At 46.8% G+C, this 23,361-nt stretch overlaps 1 protein-coding gene across 4 annotated transcripts in view; it reads right to left on the reverse strand.

The window, feature by feature from the left end:
* Nucleotides 1-2,311: 2,311 nt before the first annotated feature.
* Nucleotides 2,312-23,361, reverse strand: part of BAZ2A (bromodomain adjacent to zinc finger domain 2A) — a 32,685-nt gene continuing 11,635 nt past the window's right edge. For 3 of the 4 annotated variants that reach the window (XM_090273418.1, XM_090273421.1, XM_090273419.1), the window contains 28 exons: nucleotides 20,055-20,192; nucleotides 17,974-18,567; nucleotides 16,909-17,094; nucleotides 16,098-16,316; nucleotides 15,159-15,623; nucleotides 14,954-15,014; nucleotides 13,779-13,887; nucleotides 13,512-13,613; nucleotides 13,136-13,346; nucleotides 10,889-10,989; nucleotides 10,524-10,589; nucleotides 10,101-10,328; nucleotides 9,703-9,957; nucleotides 9,107-9,321; nucleotides 8,766-8,840; nucleotides 8,373-8,553; nucleotides 7,838-7,897; nucleotides 7,485-7,629; nucleotides 6,219-6,871; nucleotides 5,860-6,082; nucleotides 5,589-5,744; nucleotides 5,326-5,477; nucleotides 4,849-5,138; nucleotides 4,623-4,755; nucleotides 4,388-4,534; nucleotides 3,766-3,992; nucleotides 3,531-3,674; nucleotides 2,312-3,445 (listed from right to left, as the gene is read on the reverse strand). In XM_090273418.1, the coding sequence (XP_090129544.1) occupies nucleotides 3,280-3,445; nucleotides 3,531-3,674; nucleotides 3,766-3,992; nucleotides 4,388-4,534; nucleotides 4,623-4,755; nucleotides 4,849-5,138; nucleotides 5,326-5,477; nucleotides 5,589-5,744; nucleotides 5,860-6,082; nucleotides 6,219-6,871; nucleotides 7,485-7,629; nucleotides 7,838-7,897; nucleotides 8,373-8,553; nucleotides 8,766-8,840; nucleotides 9,107-9,321; nucleotides 9,703-9,957; nucleotides 10,101-10,328; nucleotides 10,524-10,589; nucleotides 10,889-10,989; nucleotides 13,136-13,346; nucleotides 13,512-13,613; nucleotides 13,779-13,887; nucleotides 14,954-15,014; nucleotides 15,159-15,623; nucleotides 16,098-16,316; nucleotides 16,909-17,094; nucleotides 17,974-18,567; nucleotides 20,055-20,190 (5,700 nt within the window). In that variant the 5' untranslated portion in view covers nucleotides 20,191-20,192 and the 3' untranslated portion in view covers nucleotides 2,312-3,279. The remainder of the gene's footprint in view (nucleotides 3,446-3,530; nucleotides 3,675-3,765; nucleotides 3,993-4,387; nucleotides 4,535-4,622; nucleotides 4,756-4,848; nucleotides 5,139-5,325; nucleotides 5,478-5,588; nucleotides 5,745-5,859; nucleotides 6,083-6,218; nucleotides 6,872-7,484; nucleotides 7,630-7,837; nucleotides 7,898-8,372; nucleotides 8,554-8,765; nucleotides 8,841-9,106; nucleotides 9,322-9,702; nucleotides 9,958-10,100; nucleotides 10,329-10,523; nucleotides 10,590-10,888; nucleotides 10,990-13,135; nucleotides 13,347-13,511; nucleotides 13,614-13,778; nucleotides 13,888-14,953; nucleotides 15,015-15,158; nucleotides 15,624-16,097; nucleotides 16,317-16,908; nucleotides 17,095-17,973; nucleotides 18,568-20,054; nucleotides 20,193-23,361) is intronic. The other variant, XM_090273420.1, reaches the window with a different exon arrangement.

Consider the following 23,361-nt stretch of genomic DNA (forward strand, 5'->3'; position numbering starts at 1 on the left):
GCTCTTATATGCACTTACCACCTTGGACAGAAAAGGTTTAATTTATATTCAAGCACATTTTGTACATTTTTTTAAATCCAGAGGCTTCTAGTTTTATACAATTCCCATGTCTACACCAATGCCACCCATCTAGCTTATTCTTCCTTTTCTGACCCTTGGTATTCTGTCCTTTCCCTACATCTGACAGAGCTTCATTTTGTCTTATCCAACCTTTGTTCTGAAATAAAGCACAAACACCTACCTCCTCATGTTTTATCCATGTGTGGAAGCTGGGGAGTGGGTGATGGGCCCACGTTTGCTACTACGGGAACACAGGTAGCAGCTTAGGAAGCAAAGCCCTCTTACAAGGCAGAAACCAGGCACTGGATCCCACACTGCTCCAGCACCTTGGCCAGAGGCACTAACATCCCAATCCATCCACAGGAGCAGACATTCTGCCCTGGATACCTCTTTCATAGGAAAGGCTGTGCTTGGAAGTTTGGGATACACCTTGGTAGATTAAAGGCACGTTGCTGTCCTGCCTGCTTTCTCCTCCACCAAACCAGTCATACCCTAACACCCAATATCCCCCTTAGGCAAGTGTGAAAACCTACATTGAAGGGAAGATAAATACACAGAGTCTTTTGAATCTATCAAATGTGGTTTTTATTCAACTGACAAGCACTTTTCTACAGCTGCACTTGTGGAACATCACATGGCAAAAACAGGAGTTTTTCTCTAGACTTTTTTTTCCTTTTTTTAACCTTATTAAAAATGAGATTGGTCCTAAAAATATAGAAAGAAATAAATTTAAATTCACAAAAAACTGTACATTATCAAAAAGTCACTAAAACACCACATTTGGTTATATAAAAAGTCAAGTCCCTTTTGATGTAAAAGGAACATGGAAACTTGTTGGTGTTGATGGTGCGGTTTCTTCCTGTTACCAGACTGATAGAGGGAGGGCAAACGGGTAGGCCTTGTTTTTTTTTTTTTTTAACCTGCCTTCCCTACCAAATACTTTTATTTATCAAGAAAAGAAAATCCACCTAGCTCAAGGGGCTGTGAGGATGAGGAAAGGAAAGTGAGAAACGGCCCCTTTGATCATGCCCTACCCCAGCCCCCCTCAGCCCCCACACGTCTTCAGACTGAGGCTAGGACTCCACCCCACCTTAAGAGTGCCTGGTCCCTAGGGAAAGAGATGGAGCTGGGAGAGGAACACAAAGTAGGAACAATTGGGATTTCACTCCCGTCCACCTTGCCTCCAACAATAAAATTAACCTAGTACATTTTATACCAGGGGAAAACTGCCACGGGGAAAAAGAAGAGTCCCCAACTATAACAGTTCCAAACATCTGACTAACACAAAGTTTGTTACAGCGCAGTTATTTAGATAAAATATAAATATTTATGCATAATATAAAGTCAATTCAAATATTCTTCAATCCACCTCTTATTTAAAAGCAAAAAGAAAAGTCTCAAATAAAATTAAAACTTTTGAGGTTTTTCTGACAGAAAAGGCGACTTTAGAAATAGGCTAGGGGGAAGGGGCATAAAGGAACAAGAAAGGGGCTGCCCCGGGACCCACACTGCCCTCCCCACCCCCAGTGGCTATTCAGTGCTGCCAGAAGGACGAGCGCCCCACCTCACCTGGAACCACACACACGCTACCAGTGGAGCATTCCCTGGGGGCCTGAGCACGCTGCTTGGGCCGGCCAGCAGCCACCTCCCCAGTGCAAGTACCCGTAATCTCTGATGGGAGGGGCTCTGCTGAGCAGGAAAGCAGGGGGCCAGGGGCCCATGGCTACAGCTGGGAGTTAGCAGCTTTCCTCTCACATGTTGGGGCTTAACTTGGGCATAGTCACACGTGGGGCAGTGGTGGACCCCAAACCCCTCCTCCCTACTCTCTTGTGCGCCAGGGCCTCTGCTGCCGGGGAAGGGGTCCCGGGGTGTGAGGAGGACAAGGGAAGGAAAGCACAGCTGCACCCACAGAAGCTCATGGGGTCAGGGAAGATCCAGTTCCACCCCTCTCCCTGCAAAGGCTAAGACTCAAAGCTGCTGAAAAGGGAGGGAGTTCCTGCTGAAAGATTGCACAGTTTAGAGGCTGGAACAGAAATAACTGGGAGAGAGAGGAGAGAGACAGCCTTGTACCCAGAAAAACTGTTCCTGTGGTTTCCCAAAGACAAAAATAGGATGGTTTGAAATAATGGGAAAGGTGGGAATAAAAACAAGATACTTGAGGAAACTGAATGGATGCCTTCAGAAAACAATACAGGGGCACAATTATCAGCGCGCGCTCTCACACACACAGGCACACACGCATGCGCACACACACACACACACACACACACACCTCAGGCCAGTCGATTGCTACTTGGCCTCCATCTTGGGGTGTGCCCAAACTCAGCAGTAGTTGTCCCTGAGGAGTTCCCAAGAGGGAGGTTTGGGTATAAGAGGTGGGGGAAGGAGGCTGCAAGGCCCAGGTTCCATAGTGCCTCCCTGCCCTCTCCCAGCTACTAAGTTTCAGAAAAGGCTAGAAACTCAGCATGTGAGGAGTATCCAACATTACAGAGGGGAAAGTTACCGGCAGAAGATGAGGACAGAGAAACAGGGACCACTGAACCTTTTTTCCCTTTGAAAGGAAAAAAGACTTGGAAAAGGATGAAGGAACCCGTACACAATAGTTCTGCATTACTGGATGACAGAAAATCTGAAAAGGGGGATGGGAAGGTGAAAACTGAGATAGAACGTGAGAAGCAGGGGAGAGACTGAACATGGAAGCAGCATGTTCAGGGCCCGGTGTCCGGCTCGACACACTTGGGAGTTAAGTCCACTTTACTGGCCGTCACTGCGGGTCCACACACAGTACAGAGTGTTTCTCGGTTTCACACATTCACTAGAACTATTGCTATTGTTAAATAGCCCCAGAATGCTGGGGCATGTACAGGGAAGGAGAGGAAGCTTGGGGGAGGAAGTAGGGACTTCTTTCCTCCTCATTTTTAATTAGGAAATAAAACAGAAAGGAAAAATTATTTTTCTCTCTCTTTTTTTTTTTTTTTTTTTGGCTTTTAGTCAGAAGGGCCTCATCACTGCCCCTCTTATTTGAGGAGCAAGAGGAGGAAAGGGAGAAGGGGTGCAGGGACAGGAGGATGTGGGTGCTGCCAAAGGTAGGGTCAAATGCCAGAGAGATCTCTCTGACTTGAGTCGAGACCCTGGGCAGCATCAGCAGGTGAGAATGGCAGGGCTTTTTGTGTGGAGGGCAGGGGGAGATGCCACAGGTGACTCCCCACCACCCCTGCCTCACAGATTTGCCTGTTTTCCCTGATAAAACTCCTCCCAGCGGCTCTCAAAGAAGCGGCGCATGATGTGCCCAGCTTTGCCTACTTCAGAGTCATCCTCATTGAAGGTCTGGCAGTTGTCAAAGACCAGGAGCGCATCAGCCGCAAACTCCTCTGAGCTGGTGTACCTGGGCAGGGATGAAGGCCAAGCTGTGAATCGGGCAGGAGTTAGAGCAGTAACAGGAGCCAAGAGAGTTGCTGATGTCTACTTACCCTCCCCGGAGTAGCCGCTCCCGCATGGTGGAAAAATCCATAGGGTTTTTGATAATGCGCCGGTATCCACTCACTAAACGTGGGTTCACAGGCTCCAGAAAAGGCCAGGCTGCATCATGGGACTCCATCTCCATCAAGATAATCCTACAATAAAAGGGACAGTGATGGCTGCATCTCAGGAAGCAAATACACTGACCCCTCCCAGCCAACTGTTCCCAGAATATACTCAACTCACTCGCAAAATGTGAGATCATTATGATGGTTTCGCATGGAGAGTCGCCGCCGCTTCGAGGGGGACAGCCCTTCTTCCAAGTACCGAGGTACTGCTGGGCTTTCTCGGCCCCTCGACAGTACCCGGCGTTGACGGCCATCACTTTCTGGGAAGTTCAGCACATAACTACTTTTCCGCTTCTGGCCTCGTTTTGGGAAACCAGGCTTCTGAGTGAATTCTCCCTCTACCTGCTAAGGATGGAAAAAAGATGAGCTCAGCAACATCTGGACATGTACTCGGCCCTCCCATTCATTACAATCCCTATTAAGTCTAAGTGTGATTGAGAAGGCTTCGCGCATAAGCCAGCATGTCAATTTATTCATATAACCCAATAAGGTAGGTAAAAGGGAAAGTATAATCACTCCCATTTTATAGAAGAAAGGAAGTGAGGCTACAGAATTTATGTCACTTGTCCAAAGAAGGACCAGAACTCAGGAACCCAGGTCTCCTAGCACCTAATCTGGATATGTCTCCAAGGAGACTGAAGGTATGGTAAAAAGTGGTGCCTGTAAGATGGGTGGTAAACAGGAGAAAGAAAATCTCTGACTTCTGCTAAGGAGTGGGAATGAGAAAGTAAAAGGTTTACCTGGGCCAAACAGACAGCACAGAACCAGTCTCCCTCTGGAACAGCTTCCATCTTGGGCCGATGGCAGTATATGTGGCAGCCACGGTCACACCCGTCACAAAGCAGAAGAAACTCATCGTTGTCACCTTTCCGGCAGACTAGACAGGTCTAGGCCAAGGTTGTGAGGAGGCAGGGTGAGCCCTCAGTCTGCCAGTGACCCCACCCACCCGCGCTGGCTGGCTCCCCAGCCTCTTACCACTTTGTTGACAGACTTCTCCCAGGCAATGGACCGCTCCAGCTGGCCCAGGCACAAGCACACCTGGGCTGCGCTCCGGCACCGCTCCAGCGTCTGGCGCCAGGTGCGCATGCGAGGGGTGATCTCATATGATCTGGAGGGTGAAAGTGGTCATCTTTGGATGAGTACGAGCCCTTAAATGTGTCCTTCTTCCCCAAACCAAGCGGGGGGAGGGGGGGGCACTCACATCTCTGTAGTGGTGCACTGGGGGGCAGTGCTGGGCGTGCTGAGCAAGGCCTTTTCTAGCACAACCTCGTGGGCTGGCCAGAGGGGCTCCCGTAGGTACCGCCGCTCCACATTCTGCTCCAGGGCAGCCAGTCGCATCACAGCCAGGTCCAGAGGGTTGGTAGTCTTACGCTGGGGGGCCAGTCCTTCCCTTCCTCGACCTCTCCAGGTAATATCCTCCTGGGAGCTGGGCAGAGGCTCACAGTAGGCCAAGTCTTCACGAACAGAGTCTGGGCTCGAACGTGTCCAGCCCTGCAGGCAGGAGAGAGAAATGAAACTCACTGAAAAGGCAGCAAATTAAGCCCAGGAAAAAATCTGATCTGCTAAGGTCACTGGTGGTCACTTGTGAAGGAGGGCCCCAAGGGTTTTTCCTAACAGGGTACAAGAGATTAATGTCCTTCCTTCAATAAGCCCCTACCCAGTGCCAGCCCTAATGTACCCGGATCTGCAGATCGGACAGGATAACCCGCTGTTCCAGCTCCTCTACCCACTGAAGCACAGCCAGGTCTGTCTCATAGGTCTTCTCTTTGGCAGACCAGCTCAAAATCCCTTCTTGAAAAGCAGGTAGCTGATTGGGCTCAAAGATGGAGTCTGAGAAGACAGAAGGCAAAAGGAAAGGCCCATCAGGCCACTGTCCACAGCAGCAGCTCAGTGTTTTCCCTGGGCTCTTCAGCTCAGGCTGGGTCCAAGTATCTATCTTACCAGTAGAGGGCCGTAGGCAGACTTCCTTTAAGAAGTCCCTGTGCTTATTTAGATGTTTGTGAAGTGCCTTCTCTCGTATGCCTCGGGGGTGCAGGGCCTTGAGTGTGGCATCCAATGTCTCAGGATCTCGGATCCACCACCAGCCCGAGCACATCCCTGTGAATGGAGTTTATGTATGTGGGGTGGGGTGGGAACCAGCATGAATCACATGGCCACATCTAATGCTACTTCTACCTGAATTCTTACCCAACTGCACCCCAAGGTCACTCACCAGGGGGAACAGGCTGGGCTGTCAGCTGGTTTAGGTAACGCTGCTCCATCTGTTTGAAGAACTTACTGGGGGGTCTCCCTCTCCGTTTTGGCTGTCCCGGCCCTGAGGGACTCTGTGGTGTTTCGCCAGTGTCTCCTGCTCGCCTCTTAGGAGCTGCCCCAGGCAAGGGGGTGGAAGAACGCGGCACTGGATAACAGGGGTTGGCAGCACTGGGCCTATTCACCTGTGCAAGAGAGGAAACATAGGAGATGAGGGTTTTTCATGTTGATAGGACCCAATTCCTTCCCCCAATTCTAGCAACAGCCCGCAGGCAGTGGCAAGGTGAGGTCAAGTGCATACCACTAATCCTGGCTACTTACTGGTTTGGAGGAGACGGGTAGCTGAGGGGAAGGAGTGGGGTGGTCCTCAGAAACTGCAGGGGGTGGTGTAGGGGCAGCATTGCAGGGCACCTGGGCTGAGAAGTTAAACCAGGGGGCTTGAGAATCAGGGTTGGATTCTGCCTCTTCAGGGTCTGGCTCCTCCAGGGGCTGTGATGGGGTCAGATCCAGTTTTCCAGGGCTGCTATCAGGTGTGAGTACTGAGCTGCTCAGCAGGGAGCCATGGCTCTGAGTCTGGCTCAGCCAAGACAGGAAGGCTGACTGGCTGAGGTCATGCTGGCTCTGACCCAGAGACAAAAGGGAGCCTTCTGGCTCCAGGAATCCATTATGGGTTGGAGGATAAGACTGAAACTGGGGCTGGGCATAAGCCTGAGGCTGAGGGTGGGGCTGAGTCCCTGGCTGAGGCTGGGCTTGGGGCTCTTCTGAACCCTGACCCCTGACAGGGGACTTAAGGTGCCTAGGTTGCATAGACCCTGGTTTAGCTTTCCGAGGTCGGCCTCGGGCCCGGGCAGGAGAACTGGCAGAGGTGCTGGAGCCAGCTAATTCCCTCTTCAGAGAATAGGGGGCTGGGCTGGGTGCTGAATAGGCTGCCACTTTTAAGGCATCAGTTTCCTGCTTTATCACATCCTCAGGAACTGTAAAGAGAAGTAAAGAGCTTATTAAGACATACACTGACATATAAGCAGAAAGAAAGAGGGTGCAAAAATGTAGGATACACACTTTCTTTTTCTTAGTCTTGATCCCCTTTTTGAAATTCTACTGGAACAACTCATATGCCAATAAACATGGTATCTGGGAAAGAATTACTATTCTCCCAAGTAATCAGCAGCAGCAGCATAATTGTAAGCTAACTTTTATGAAGAACCAACTATGTGTTAAGTGCTATTCTAAGAACTGGTGACTGTGGGGGTGTGGTGTGGTGGGGGTGTATAAGGGGGCTAAATAGCAATGGAAAAAATTATAATAACATTTTTTTTAAAAGAACATTAACTTATTTTAAACCTCTCAATAGCTCTATGAAATATACATACTATTATCATCTTCATTTTACAAATTAAAAAACTGAAATATACAGCTGGTAAATGACAGAGCAGGTAGAGAGGCAGTCTTACTCCACAGCCTGTGATCTTAACCACTATGCTTTGCTGATTCTCATAAAATGAAAGATGCTTAAAATGATAGGCAGAGGAAAAGGAATTGTTTAACATTTGTTCGCTAGGTCTCAATTCAGGCTCCCACGACACCTACCTAAGCTCCCCTCAGTTCCTTCTACGAAGATACCAGTCAAATAGGGCAACACCCAGTAGCGGCGTCTGTAGCGGTCCTGACCCAAGGAGAATGCCCGAAGCATCTGGGATGAGTGAAGCAGCTTTTTGCGAAAGAAGAGCTGACGCTGGGTAGACAATGGAAAAAGAAGATGAATAAAAAGACATATTTCCATAGCGGTGACTTCACCTAGTACAGGGGAGAAGGGCAGGCAATGGCTCCCAGCTTCACTATAAAATTGATACCATCTGGATCCAACTCATAAGGTGATCATAAGGTGATCAATTCTCACCCAGCCCATATCTCCAGCTCCTGGGAGGTTAGAAGTACAATACCTTGCTGAGTTTTTCTATCTGGCGTTCTAGCTCTGGAATGCTAGATGCTGCCACATCAATCTGGAGAAGAAACAAGTGGATGCCGAGAGAAAAGGAATATTCAGATTCAAAAAAGAGAAATGGAGTTGATCCTTGAACATCAAGGGATTGGGATGCTGACACCTCCCCAGTCAAAAATTCACATGTAAGTTTTCACTTTCCCCAAACTAAACTATAATTGTCCCTCGGCATCTGCAGGGGATTGATTCCAGGTTGCCCTGTGGTTACCAAAAATGTGCTGATGCTCAAACCCCTTATAAAAAACGGTGTAGAACAGTGCATACACTCGGACTCCCAAATGCAAATTGAAAATATGTACTGTTTTTGATCCACAGTTGGTTGAATCTGTAGATACAAAACCCATGGTTGTGAAGGGCTAACTGTATATTATTTTTAAAAATCTGCATATAAGTGGACTTGCCCAGTTCAAACCCTTGTTCAAAAGGCAACTATAATCCATTTTCAACTCCAAGTTTCCTTGGTCTGAGGCTAGTACCTCTCCATCTCTTCGACCCCTGCGGCCATGGAGAGCTGCTGTACTCTCCTCCTCTTCCTCCTCTTCCATGCCACTAGTCTCCTCCATGATCCGAGAGCTGCGTCTCCGCCCCAGACCTTCCTCTGGCCCCTGCATCTCTGTCTCAGTCCGTCCAGTTCGTTTGGCCAGTGCAGTTTTCAGTCTTGAAATACAGATTAAGGGGAACTATGGTGAGGAAGGTGATACTACCACAGAAGGAGCACCTGGAATCTAAGCCGTCCTGAGCTCTGGGGTAAGGTCCCAACTCCAGGGCAGGGACTAAGAGCACAAAGTTATGGGCAAAAGTCCTGGCTATGCTTCCCCCTGACCCCCTTCTTTCCTCTCTCTGGACTCTACCCTCTGTCCTGTCCCTACCTCCGGAGTCGGCCTTCAACAATCCATTTGTTTTTCCTGTAGCTGGACATACTCTCCAGGGTCTTGTCAATCTCACTGCAGGGGAATAGGGAATGGGATTCTGAGGTAGAAGTGGCAGCACATACAAAGAAAAAGGGAGGCTCAAGGGTAAAGGGGTTAGCAGTTAAACAGGAAATTTCACCTTAAAGCCTAGGCAGAGGAAGGCTTAGGTTCTCTCAGGGAAGGCACTAAGATTCTGTGCCAAGTCACTCCAGCATCTCCAGAGCATGGCAGTGGACACACCCTTCCCCACCCAGTTTTGATCAAGGCACACAATGACCATCCCCGCCCCTGCTCCTCACTTGATAATGAGGGTGGAGCCATTGAGCTCATGTACAAGGAAGGCGAGGACAGCAGCTTTCTGTTGGGGTGGCTGGGCCTGAAAAGGCTGGGTGCGCAGGCTGTCACAGAGGACTGGCTCCACTCCATATGCCATGAGGAAGCAGCGCAGGATCTCCGATACATTGTCTCTTGTCAGAGGGATCTCTGACACCTTTTCCCCCAAGATCTTTAAGGACTGTTTGGAGGAGAGCATAAAAAAGGTTAAGAGAAAAAGAGAAACAACTCAAGTTGGGTGAATCTGGAACAGAAAAATACATGAGAAAACTGGGGTTAAGATAGGAAAAGAATGAAAACTGCTAGGACAAGATGAGAGAGGATACAGGAAAGGTGCAAAAGAAAAGGAGTAAAAGGAAAATGAACAAAATGAGCAGAGGGAGGTCAGGAAGGGAAAAGAAACAGAAGGAAAAACTATAAGGAAAAGAGAAATTACACCTCTCTTCACGTGTCCTGATCACTTTAGGGAGGGGCTTTAACGTGTTTAACTTAAAGAGAAAGTTAACCTGAGACAAAGCTCTGTATCCCCAGCCCTCCCAACCCGCCTTGGAAAGGACCTCACCTGACAGTAGGAGGGCAAGCCAGGATCATAGAGTGCAGCCTTCAAGAGCCGCACCAGCAGATCTTGCACCTCGCCCACGCTGTCGCCTTGACACAGGAGTCCCTCTTGCAGGACCCCTAAGCTAGGTACATCTTTGGCAGGGTCAAGACCCAGCACCTTGCCGAAGCTGTGCAGGAACTCCACAATGGTCAAGCAGTCTGAGAAGGCCTCACTAGGCAGGATCAAACCAGGGATGCGCGAGAAGTCAGGCAGAGGCTGTAAGGATAAAAGCAGTAGGGGGTTCTGTCAAACGGACTGGAAGACAACAGTTTGGATATCTAGGAGGTCCTTCCTTTAATCGAAGTGTCTTCACTACTGGCCCCTCCAGGACCCAGGACCTGTTATTCTCCCTTCACTACCTGGTGGTCAGTCAGACACATATCCTCTGTTGGTTTCTTCATCTCCTCCAAGATCATCTGCTGCCTCTGCCGCTCCTCCAAGCACCTCTGTGTGGTCAGTGTTTTATCTGCTTTACAAGCTGGCTTGGTTCTGGCCACCTCCTCTTTTTCCTTCGTTTTTACCTTCTCCTTCTTCTCCCTCTTGCCTTTTTCCTTCAGTTTTTCCTGTTTTGTCTTTACCTTCTCAACCTACCCAGCCAAGGGAGAGAGGAATCAAGAGTGCCATAAAGATTCCAGTCACCACCCTTCCCTGGTCCCCACGTTCCCACTCTGGAGCCCAGAAACGTGACTATAAAAAAACAACAACAAAAAACCCAACTCACACATATCTTGCAAAATCAGTTTTGTGACTTCAAAGTTATACTTGTGTGTACATGTACCTACCTTGGATTTCTTCTTAGCTTCCTTCTGCTTTAAATTCTTGGTCTCTTGTTTCCGCTTATTTCTGGCCTGTAAACCATAAGGGAAGTCATTTCTCCTCAAACTCTGAAAGCATCTCTGTTTGGGCTAGGATTCAAAAAAGACAAGGGTGCTGGGGAGGAGAGGTGAGAGATGGGATAAGGGGTTGGTTGGCAATGGATCATTTCTCTCACCCTGAAGATGCCCACTTTATTCCTGAACAAGCCCAATTCTCTAAATCAAGCCCCCCCAAATTCCAGGAGGGTGGCAGTTGTAGGAAAAGGAAAAAAAAAGACAGAGCTGGTTAACAGGAAATGTCAACCCACTGTGTAATCCCTGATGTCCCTCACCTGCCCTTGGATAGTAGTCTGACACTCTCCACGTTGTACCTTCTGCTTCATCTTCTTCTTGATTTTGCTCATCTTTGCTTTATCCTCCTCATTCAGTGTTTCTATGAGGGCAGAAAGAAAAATGAAGAGTGAGCCATGGCTGGGTAGCTCAGCCAGTTAAGAGCACTGTCCCAATATGTCAAGGTTGTGGGTTTGATCCCCTGTCAGGGCACATACAAGAATCAACCAATGGGGGAGGGGGGGGGATGAACTGACCAATGAATGCATAAGTGGAACAACAAATCCATGTTTCTCTCTAAGTCAATCAAAGAAAAAAGGGAAAGAAAAATGAAGAGCGAGGCAAGCAGACGAATCTCTGGCATCCAGAGCAGCACATGCCTGTCACAAAACTTGCTTCCCAAGTACACAAAACAAAATGTTGGGGTAGGGTGGATGGAGGAGAGGCACCTGCTATGGAGGTGCAACAAAGAACTCAAGTGGTCCCTCTGGCCCAGAAGCACCAGCCCCTGGAACAGACTGCACTGCTTTAGAAGGGGTCCTAGAGGCCACAATAGCAGAGTAGCCCCACAGCCTATCCATCTCCCAGGCTACCTGACAAGGGCAGCAACCCAAAGACTAATTTTAGAGCAGAGAAAGGAAACAGAAAACCAAACTACCAGAGAAAGAGGGTGGTCTCCAGAGTTGGAAGCACTGATTATCAAAGAATATGAGAAAGGACCTCCAAAATGGACATCTCAGTAGAATCAGATTAACACTGACATAGCTGTTGTTTATGCCCAGTTCTCGTGTCTTGCTCCACAAAAAGATCCAAATTTCTTCCCCTTTGGAAGACTGAATATTGAAGTGATTATGCAAATAATGGACTGTTTCAGAATTGATGTTCTTGATGATAGTACCTATTCTCTTCTGACATAGAAACACTACCACATCTGTACAACAACCCTCTAAGTTAGACAGATATTATCTGCAGAGAAACCACTACAGGTTTCTATTAAAATATAAGTGATTTGCTCCATACAGTCAGAAACTGGCAGAGCTAGAACTTTAGGAGTCAGAAGACTCTAAATTTTTTCAAATTCTTCACAGTGTATCAGGGTAAATGTAATATTTATTAAAAAATTAGACATTTCCTACCTGTCCCACTAAAACCGTGCCAATTATCATTTTGGTTCAGGTATGAATTCTCAATCCCTGTGATGATGATAACAACAAGTAAAGCGAGAATGTACAACCAAAACCAGTAAGAAAGCCCTCTCCTCTTATAAGTATATCTGGGAACTGCCCAAAACTCTCCTAGTAAGAGTGACTGAAGGAAGAAACTGGTTGTTAAAGAAGTACCACAAAAGAACTGGGACCCTGATGCTGCTTTCCAACGGGTGGGAAGGTGAGTCAGATTCTTTCTGTTCAGACAATGTCAGTCATGCTCCTGAGAAGCCCAGCCATTAGCAATTCATCGACATTTCAGAAACCTCATAGAACAAGCAGAATCTCAAAGTGAGAAACAGCACTGGCAGTTACAAAATATTCATGTGAATACAAACATACAGCATAGGGAAGCAATTATCAACTGGTGTGCTCCAAGAATTTTTATTTATTTATTATTTATTTGTATTTTATTTACTTTTTTTAGAGAGAGGAAGGGAGGGAGAAAGAGGGAGAGAAACATCACTGTGTGGTTGGTTGCCTCTCACGAGCCCCTAACTGGGGACCTGGCCCGCAACCCAGGCGTGTGCCCTGACTGGGAATAAACCCAGCGAACCTTTGGTTTGCAGGCCAAGCAAGGCTCAATCTACTGAGCCACACCAGCCTGGGCACTCCAAGAATTTTTAAAACTTCCAATACCCGACTAATTAGTCAAGGGCACTCACCTCTTTTCCCTTAGATTGTCAAATTTTAAAAAATGACAACAGCCAACACAATAGGTCTCCAGTGTGAATGGATCAAAATTATACCTATTGTTTTTCCTGTCAAATCAGCAAAAATAATTTTGGGGGTGGGCCGCAGAATTTTAGTAATTAGTTTATGTTTGCCATGAGATGAAAAGGGCTGAAAATCACTGGCATAGGGAATATAGTCTATAACATTATAAAAGCTATGTATGATGCCAGGTTACTACTAGAATTATCAGGAGAATCAAATAATAAATTATGTACTTGTCTACCCACTATGCTGTACATGTGAAACTAATATAAAATAATATTGAATGTTAATTGTAACTGGAAAAATAAAAGAGAAACACCACTGTACCTTGGGCCTCCAGTTTCTTTAAGAGGCGGCTATCTGTCTTATTCAACAGCTCAGTGATTTTGACCTTGGGTGGCCGACCTCGGCCCCGTTTCACCTTGGGAACTTCCTTGGTCTTGGTCTTCTCAGTGTTTCGAGGTCGGCCCCGTTTCCCAGTAATTGCCTGAATCCTGGATGGGATCTCCTCTGCTGACAGTTGTACCCACTGCAAGCCCTAAAGTAATGTGGAAGACTGTTAACATGGGAGGGAATCCGTGTAAGTTACCCCACCCTCTGAACCATTCAATGTTCCAGAACCTCCAAATCCCACAAAAGAAAGCTGCCACTTATCCACCAACCATTTCTCAGGAACAAAGCATATTAACACTTGGGTCTGTACCTCTGGTGTGTCTCTCTCTTCAAAGAAATCTCCCACAGGCAGACGGGGACTGAAGCTGAAGTGCTCGCGGCGGACACCGTGTACCACATTGCGGTTCAGGTACTAAAAGGAGGACACAAAGTGGCATTAATAAGTCATAGCTCTACCAAGCTTTCGGTCAGCAATAGCACAAGAATAGTCCCCAGGGCAGACAATGCCAGCCTGCTGCCACTGGACCCAAGAAAGGAGTCTGTACTTCCCTTAAAAAGCCCATGAAAGCTACATTACCTTGATCACTTCTGGGAACTGTTTCATCCTCTTTCCACAAGGGCCATAATACCAGGTCTCCCCTTGCCATCGGTGGCTGCCCTTCTTGATGCGCACCTCTCTCCGCCACCTGCCAGAGAAGCACACGGGCCCTGCCGCCAGGTCACACCCCTACCCACTCTCAAGCCACCCAGGAGCCAAGCCCACTGAGCAGATGACCCACCCTCCCCACTTTTCTCTCACTAGAGCTGCATTTAGATGCAAACACAGCCTGAGACACAAGCTTGGCTGGACGGCAGGCCTGAGCCCCACAAGCCCCTCTGGACCTCAGGTGAAAGCAACACACCAAACTGCACAAGCCCAGAAAGGCCTCCACCCCTCCCTTTACAAAGTCAGTGATACAAGCAGCCAGAAACCCAAATCACCAATGCCATTCAGGGCAATTACAGGGTTTCCAGTAAGGAGAATAAAGACCTAAAGGAATAAAGGCAGAAATGACAGGGGGTGGGGGGAAGAAAGAGGAAGAGTAAACTCAGTGCTGACTCCATGAAATGACTCCATGGGCCTAGGTTTTCTAAAGAACTCCGTGTTCTGAGCAACACACTATTCTAAGACTAAGCCTTATCTTTCTCTCAAAACTTTAAAAGGAACTCAGACTTGGTGACCACAAGTAGCCTAGAGGGGCAGAGGTGGGGAAGAACAGGAAGGCACTGGTTCTTACAAGGCCATTGCTATCAGGTGGCTTGCTCATTCTGGTCACACACTGTTCCTGCCCTTACATCTGAAGAGCAGTAAAAAAAATAAATAAATAAAAATCCCAATTCATTGGGAGTAAGCCGCTCCCCATTCACTGCTATCCATTTTCTAAGCATACAACACAAGTCAGCTATTTTGGATATCTGAGCCACAGGGTCACCAACTAGGTTTGAAAACAGTGATAGCTGTAGCCCCTGAGCAAAACACTGAGTGGCTACAAGATGAAGAGAGAATAGGTGAGCGGAGGCAGACTCTGAGAGGGAAAGAAAGGAAGCCTAGGACCCTCATGAGAAAGATTATCATTGCAGATAACTGTCCTTTAATCCATTCTTATCTAGCCTATTTCTCCCCATTTCAGATGAGGAGCTCTCTTCCCTTCTCCCTAGAGCCATTCATTAAATTTGTCAAGATCAATGCATGTAGCCAATTAGAGCATTTACCCATGCTGGAGAGGCAGACGAACTTCTTCTGGAGTAGCAATTCGTCTCCTTAGGACATCGCCTTGGTAGAAAAATAGGAAATACCCAAATTAAGAGTTCAAGCAAAATACTGAAAAAACAGGCCAGCGGGGAAGGGCTAAATACCACAGGGAACAGAAACTTTTCCTGGAACTGGCTAGGGGTGGAACAGAATCTGGATGCTCACCACCACCAGAATTAGTGATTCCTTCTCCAGTGATCCCTTCCAGGTCAGCAGTGGTCTCAGGGAAGCTGCTGACATCCTCATTTGCTCGGGAGGCTATTGGGAAGACAGCTGCAGGAGAAGCTGTAGTAGACGCTTTGGGGGAGGTAACCAGGGAGGCCGACAAGGAAACTTCTGAGGAGACTGGTGGGAGGGCTGGTGAGGAAGCTGGAGAGACTGTTGGGAAAGCCGCTGGGGAGATTTCTGGGGAGGCTGCAGGAGAAACTGCTGGGGAAACTTCAGCAGAGATTTCCGGGGAAGCTGCTGGAGAAACTGTCAGGGAGATTGCTGAGGAGGCTGCTGGATGTAGCTGAATAGTGGATGACTGCTCAGGGGCAGGCTGGGTCAGAGGTGGTGGGAAGTCTGAAGTCTGAGTCTCCATTTCTTCCTGTTCTGCATCACTACCATTATTCAGGTCAAAGCTGTTATCTAGAATCCAAAGGGACAGGATTGGTAAAGGAAAAAATGATGTCATATAAAACAAGAGAATCTACTCAGTCAAACCTAGACTAAGATAAACAGGGTTACTTCAAGGGCTTTTCCCTAGAGCTGCTAAAAGAGAATTAGCCTCTGGCTGTCCCCCCAACCATTCATGAAGGTTAAAGGGCAAAGCTGCTATTGCTGTCAGTGTGTGAAGAAATACCTTTCACCTGGAGTCAGTAAGGCCCCTGGCCTCCTTTTCCCTGCAAACTCCAAGTCTCACAAGTCCTTTTGGGCACAGGGCAGAAGTCAGAGTGGAGCTGCCTGTGCCTTTTCAGTCCTACTACTCCTATCCCATAGACCGCTTAGCCCCCAGCAAAGTGCTTTCATAGATATCCCACCCCTAATGCTCTAACTACAAATCGTGTTCTCTCACCTTTTCCTGGGGCAAGGACTTTCTTTGTCCTACCTCTCCTCACTTACCTTGCAGCACAGACTCTCCAAGGACAGGTGGAGAGGTGGGGCTGGCAAAGATAGAGGCCGAAGTTTGACTGTCATCTGCCAGGAGACTGAAGGCAGTGGCATTGTTGAGGGAAGGACAATCAAGGGCAGAGATCACAGGGCTGTCCTCAAGAGGCAGCTTGTCTTCTGCATCCATCAGCTCCGTGTCATCTATCCCATAGAGTCCTCCACTTACTGGCTCTTCGGGGGGTGGAAAAATCAGAAAGCAAGATTTGAGGAATACCTGTCTGCATATACCTATTTCTAGTTCCCACAGTGTGAAGGTTCTTTCTAATTATAAATTAGGGAAATTTTACAACCCTCTCATGAAAGAGTGAAGTTACCAGGCTATAGGAATTGTAGAAGTTTAAAGTAGAAATGAAGGGAAAAGCACAGGCCCAGTAACAAACCACACACCAACGCAAAATTCTAGCATCTATCATAAAATAGGTCTTATTATGTCAATGAGGTAAAAAATAATTGTTTAATGGCAAACGTCTTCTTCTTATTGAGTGAGAACCCAAATGGCCCCACTGTGTGGTAATAAGTCCCTATCCGGTGAATTATTAAAGCCCAGGGCTCTTGGCCAAAAGGAACATTGGGAGAGAACCTAGGAAATGAACTAATTCAGCTCAGAGTGCAGTTTGCCCAGGCAGGCCAGCGGCAGGAGTACCTGGAGACTTCAATACCCTTGATTCCCAAATTCTTTCCCTGCTTTACTGTCTCTTGCAGGTAGGAGAAGCTGGCTATCCTCTGCATGGTTAAGTTGAAGGGAGCCAGCCTCCAAACCTACCTGGTGCCAGGGTGTTAAAAGGCTCCAGAGAGACTTCACTGAGGATTGGAGTGTCTTCCAGTTGATCAGGAAGATGTGAAGGATCATCTAAGCAGCTCACTGTGGGGTCAGGGACCAAGACTGAGACTTCCTGGTGTAATGATTCCACAGAAGGGATGGAGCCATTGTAGCCACACATCTTCAGTTCTAGGAAATATCAGGAGAGCAAAAGTCAAAACCAGTGCCTTCACCTGGTTCCTTCAGCTACAGCAGGCAGTCAATCTCAGCTTAGAGGAATGTTCATTCTTTCAACATTTATAGGTGCCAGATCTATGTTGGATACCAATCATATCCAGATATTCCAGTAAGCAGAATACTTAGTACTAGTAAAACCTTATAGCAGGTAAAGAGGGGAAAGGAATATGGGGTCTGAGACATGACCCCCCATCATGACTGCAGCTATTTCCCCCATTCAGTGGGAACAGGTGGTAAACAGAGAAAGCATCCTTTAATGTTACAGGGTGGTCACCCTTGTACTTGGAATCAATAGAAAACTAAGCATTTATCTATTAAGAGGAAAAATATGAGAGGGATGATCACACATACCAATGCTCACAAAAACAAAAAAAGAAAACTGTGAGTAGACAAGCAATGGTATGTTCTGCCTGCTTCCTTCCCTCCTGTAAGTGCCAGTCACTACTAGGGCTCAGACCACTTTAGCAGCCAGTCTAGCCCTGCCATAGTCAAGTCAAAATGGCCTCAATGGCCCGTGCTAATGCCCCAATCCCTTTCTACATTTTGGAAGAAGCCCTGATGCAGGGTGTCTGTTGGGGCTGTTTCAGGCTCGCCCACCTGCCCTCTCCAGGCCAGCAGCTCTGCATGAGCTTGAAATAATTTGCACTCCCACTCACGAGCTGGTGCTGCTGCCACAAAAACACCAGCCACTTGGCTCTGCTAATCACCAACATGCAAATCAGCCTCCACTGCAGAGAGCTGGAAAGACAAGTTTTCCTCACCTCAAAAAGCCACTGCCCCCACAGCCCCGTTTTCCTTCTCCCAGCCCAGCTCACAGGCCCCCAGTTATACCTGGCTGCTCTTCTTCCAGCTCCAGGCTGCCTACCAGGCCAGTGCCATTCTCTGCCACAACTGACGTCAGCTCCTTTTCTGCCTCCTCATCAGGATGGATACCACTGCCTACCTCCTGGGAGGGTGCAAAAGTCTGGATGGTGGAGCCCAACATGGGAGAAGTCTGTGGGGAGGTGAAAAAACTAGGGGGTCCATTGGGCATCACCTCAAAATTCTGGTCAGGAAAGGAATCATACAGTTCTTGTGAGTCAAAGTTGAGCCCCATGGGACTCTGGGTGCCGTTGGCCCAGAACTCTTGGCTCCCAGCCCGAAGGTTAGTGTTGTGACTTGGGGATGAAGGGTGCCGGCTGCCCCCAAGGATGCCGTTCAGTGGGTACTGTCCCCCCGAGAACTGGGAGAGGAGGGGTGGGTCCTTGAGGTTGCTGCCAGGATTGGCAGATGGGTACTGTGAGTAGTTCCAGAGACAGTCATAGGCCACGCTGGGGTGATGGAGGTGTGAGGTGCTAGAGGAGTGGGGAGCAGAGTTCAAAATCCCTGAAGTAGTAGTGTGAGATACAGTAGATAAGCCATTAACATTCACATCCCCATTCAAACCTGGCAGAGAAAGAAGAAAAAGGGTCAGTTACAAATATATATGCAAGTAACTCTACCAACTCTACCAAAAGAAGAGCACTGACTAGAAAAAGGAAGGTGAAGGGGAGGGGGATTTCCCCTCTGCTATATTTATAGCTTTTTGGTCTCCAGGGAACACCCAACACAGATGCTCCTGGATGTAATCTTAGCAACTGCTGCTGAGGCTGCTGAGGAGGGGCTGGGGAGCTCTCTTGGTCTACCACAGGAGTGACCAGCAGAGAGCTGGCTGCTACTGATGCTCAGGGATTTTTATTTTGTTTAAATGAAGCTGTTTGCAAGCTTCCTACAGTGACTTGCATTCTTTCCCACCCTCATTCCTTAGAGGAATTTTCCCCTGGAATAGAATGATTGAATTCTCCTGGCTCCCCTTTTCCCCAGTGCCTGTTTGGTCCCACAGTGGCACCAAAGGGACAGTCTCCACCTCACTGGCACATGCAGATCCAGCACTTTGTGCAGAGCTAAGAATAGAATTTGCAGTCACCACAGCAGCAAGATCCCAGCTCAAAAGGCTGGGATTGGCCCCACCCCGTAAGGCATTGGAGTGGGGTGGGAATCTCTGCATGATCAGTACTGCAGACTTCAGTTCTCAACAGCAATGGCAACCTCTACATTGGAGGACCATCAAATAAAAGGAACCAAGACATAAAGAAGCTAGGGAGAAGGGGGTCCTCAAATGAAATAAAGAGCTTCTAGCTATCTGCTACCCCCCTGTGGAGGATAGGAGGGAAGGTGGGAAGTATAAGTCTGTGGCAGTATTTTTCTGCTGTAAAGGGAGAAGCATTTGGGATTCTCTCTGTTTCCACACATAAAAGTACCTGAAACCCAGGCATGATTAGAAATACTCGGCAGAACCAAGTATCTGGAATTAGATGTTTCTCTCTGGGGAACTATGTAAGTAAGCATTAAAACTCTCTCTGTCCCTATCTTCCACCCACAAGGACAGGAGGTGGCACAGGCATCTGCCTGCTTTCCTGTTGCACAAACTAAAAGGCAAACACATCCCAACCTTCACTCAACCCCTCCACCCCCAAGTCCTAGGTGTGGCTTCTCCAATTCTAAACACGGCTTCTCAGAGGGTGGGCCCTTTATCTCTCTCATGGGTCCAACCTGGTTATCAGAAGCCTTCACCACCTCACCCCTCTCTGGCAGCAGTCAGGGAATAGGGCTGACAGAAGGGCAGGCTAAGATGAAAAGGCCAGTATGTATTTCTAGTCCCTTCCAACCTTAAGTCAAGACGACAAGTGTTGTTTCCATAACCCCCCAGAACTTGTTCTTAGAAGCTGGACTTCCCTTCAGCAGCTGGAGTTCTGAGGATTTACTCCCTCTTCCCCCTGGCACAGGAGTGTTGTGAAATTGCTGGCCCAGAGAGGAACCATATCTTGTTCCATCAATCTGCTCTAAAGGAATGATGCCCACTCCCTCCCCAGGCCATGTGGCCTCACACTCACTTTTCCCTTGCTGGGGGAAGTTCATGGGAGACCCGTTAGTGTAGAGGCCCTCCCCTGAGGAGGGAGAGGGTTTCAGTCCTGAGGCAGCAGGTGCAGGGGGTAGGCCAGTGAAGTTAAAATGGTCGTTGGCCTCCATTTCTGTAGGAGGGGAGAGAGAGGAAAAAAAAATACTGGTGGTTAAACAAAGTTATGTCATCTAGAATTTTCTACAGGGAATGCACCCTCCCCTCTATCTACTTACCCTTCTCCTACGTAAGTACTAGAGGGAAGGTAGAGGTTGTAAAAAAAGGAGAAAAAAATATACTCCTACCCTGGGCAGTCAGCCTTGTAGAGATAAAGAGTTAGTGAGAAAAACCAAGACACAAGCCTGCTGGAATCTTCTCTGTTAGCCCCACCCTCTTCACTCCTAGACCAAGTTACCCTTCCATGTTAGATAGTGGCCCCCTATTGTAACATTTAACATTCTCCATCCTTTTTTTTTTCCCCTTCAAGTTAAGGCCAGAGTCCCACAGAAAGTTCTCAAAGCCATCATTTTGACAGGAAGCCATGGAAATGGAGGCTGAAAAGCATAATCGATATATATCCTGTTCTATTATCATACTTGAGTTAAACACTTTCCATGTTTTCCTATCCATTGCCCTACATATCTAAAGATAATACTGCTAACTTAGTAGAGGGATTTAAAAAGGAGAATACATTTCAGGAAAGGTGACCATAAACTTTCAGGCAAAACTGAAATATCCAGCAACACTTCTTTTTCCATGTGGCCATGCTCTCTAAGAATACAGCTCAGAAAAGTGTCAGAGGTGGGAAATTTTTCAAATAAGGTGTCCCAAGGAATATTACTGTTACATCTACTATGGTTCATAATCTTCTTAAATGTAAAAGGTCATGAAGAGAATAGTTGGATATTTATATTTGTAAAGTGCAGTGGCTCACTGGGAGGTAGTAGGGTTAAAAAAGCTTTTCATTCTCTCCTCAATATGAGGTAATATACTACTAGAAAAGCCCTGGATCAGAATAAATTTTTCTTTGATACAGCAAAAAGAAAATGGAAGGAAACAAAAGCCAGAATTATTGGTAGTCTGACATGTCAATCAGATACTTATGATGTATATACTAGTGCATACTAATTTGATATGTGAGAGACATAACCTGTCTTGAAACTAAAAAAACAGCTCCTTGGGTTACTATGTTTTTAAAAAGGGCAGAAGAATTCAGATAGAAATATTTCTTTATTTAGCTCCCAAGATGAGGCAGTAAGCTTACCTTGGTGATGTTTTAAGTAATCTGTTTTTAAAAAACCAGAAGCAAAATTTCTTTACAAAATAAATAAATTAGTTAAGAACATATATGAGTACTGCCCAAGGCTTGCAAGAGTAATGTTCCTGAATATGCTAGATCAGTGGTCCCCAATCTTTTTGATACCAGGGACAGGTTTTGTGGAAGATAATTTTTCCATGGACTGGGGTGGAGGGGATGGTTTCAGGCTGATTCAAGAGGATTACATTCAAGCTTACCTCCTGCTGTGCAGCCCAGTTCCTAACAGGCCTGGACTAGTACCAGTCCACAGTCCAGAGACTGGGGACCTCTGTGCTGGATAATACAAATTAAGACACCACTGGGTAATATGAAAACTTAACATAATTCTGAGCATGAAACATGAACCCTGTATAGAAAATAGCATGAGAGCTCTAAGATTTTCTAGGCTAACTACCATATTACCTCTACTTTCATCAATTATAACTGAAATTTTAATTTTTAAAAATATTTTAATTTCTTGATTTGAGAAAGGAAGAGAGATCAAGAAACAGATTTGTTGTTCCATTTTATTTATGCATTCATTGGTTGATTCTTCTTAAAGGAGAAGGGAGGGAGAAAGAGGAGAGAAATATTGATGTGCAAGAGAAACATCAATTGGTTGCCTCTTGCACGCCCCCTACTGGGGACCTGGCCTGCAACCCAGGCATGTGCCCTGGCTGAGAATTGAACCCGTGACTTTTCAGTTTGCAGGCCTGAGCTCAACCCACTAAGCCACACCAACTGGGGCCACTGGTTGATTCTTGTATGTGCCCTCACTGGGGATCAAACCACACAACCCTAGCATATCAGGATGATGCTCTCTAACCAATTAAACTATCCAGCCAGGGCTTTAAACTAGAGTTTTAAAAAATAAAAAATAAAACTAATTTGTGCCCTGGCTGGGTAGCTCAGTGGATTAGAAAGCATCATTCAGACATGGCAAGGTTGCGGGTTAGATGCCCACTGAGGGCACATACAAGAATCAGTCATTGAATGTATAAATAAGTGAGACAACAAATTGATGTTTCTCCCTCCCCCCTCCACTTCCTCTCTCAAATCAGTAAATTAAAAACAAAAAAATTTTTTTAAGCTACTTGTATTTTTGGTTGATTTTGGGAAATTTTAAAAATCGACGTATTTTTGCATCTTCACTAAAATAAGCAGCAAACCTAAACCTGCTATACATCAATGAAGAAACTGGATCTATAGAGAAAGACTTCAGGATCCCTCAGGATTTTCCCTAGAGTTAAGGCCACTCCTCACCAGTAAGGGATCTGAAAAATAAATATCATGAGATTAATGATCCCTCTGAAGTTCATTCATTAACTCTCTAGGTTAGTTCGATTCCTTCCAAAGCTTACATCACAGACCAAACAGGACATTCAGTAATTCATTTCAGAAGTCCTAGAAATGCTATGCTTGGAGAGCCAATCTCATCTGACTCCTATCTTTGCCCTCCTCCAGTTTTACACACAGCTGCCCACCCCTCCCCTGGTGTGTTTCTGTGATACACACACACACATTTTCTCTCCTATGTGCACTGGACTATAATCCTCCCACTCAATGATAGGTTCATTTTTCCATTTTCTATTTGAATCCATGAGGAAACTAGTGACCTTCTCCTCTCTGCTACTCTGGGAGAGCACAGCATTTCCTGTCTCATAAATTATATATTAATAAGAATAAAAGGATGGCTCACAGAAATCAGATAAGTAAAAGGAATGAGAAGTTACCTAGTGCCTGAGGTACCTCTATTGAAGGGTCATCAGGACCATAATCACTTCATTTATCAATACAAGAAGCCTTCTAGAAACATAAAATACCCTTTGTGCTGTGCAATGAGATCAGCACAACAGTGGGGTGGGTCTAGGTTCAAATCCCAACTCTACTAACACTAGCTGCATGACCTTGGACAAATCACTTAATGTTACTCAGCCTCAGTTTCATCATTAGTAAGAACTCTCATATTCACCTCCAGGGCCTATAAGGATTAAATGAGAAAAAT

This window comes from Furipterus horrens, unplaced genomic scaffold (genome assembly GCF_987537825.1).
Source record: "Furipterus horrens unplaced genomic scaffold, mFurHor1.1.pri manual_scaffold_4, whole genome shotgun sequence".
Taxonomy (NCBI): Eukaryota; Metazoa; Chordata; class Mammalia; order Chiroptera; family Furipteridae; genus Furipterus; species Furipterus horrens.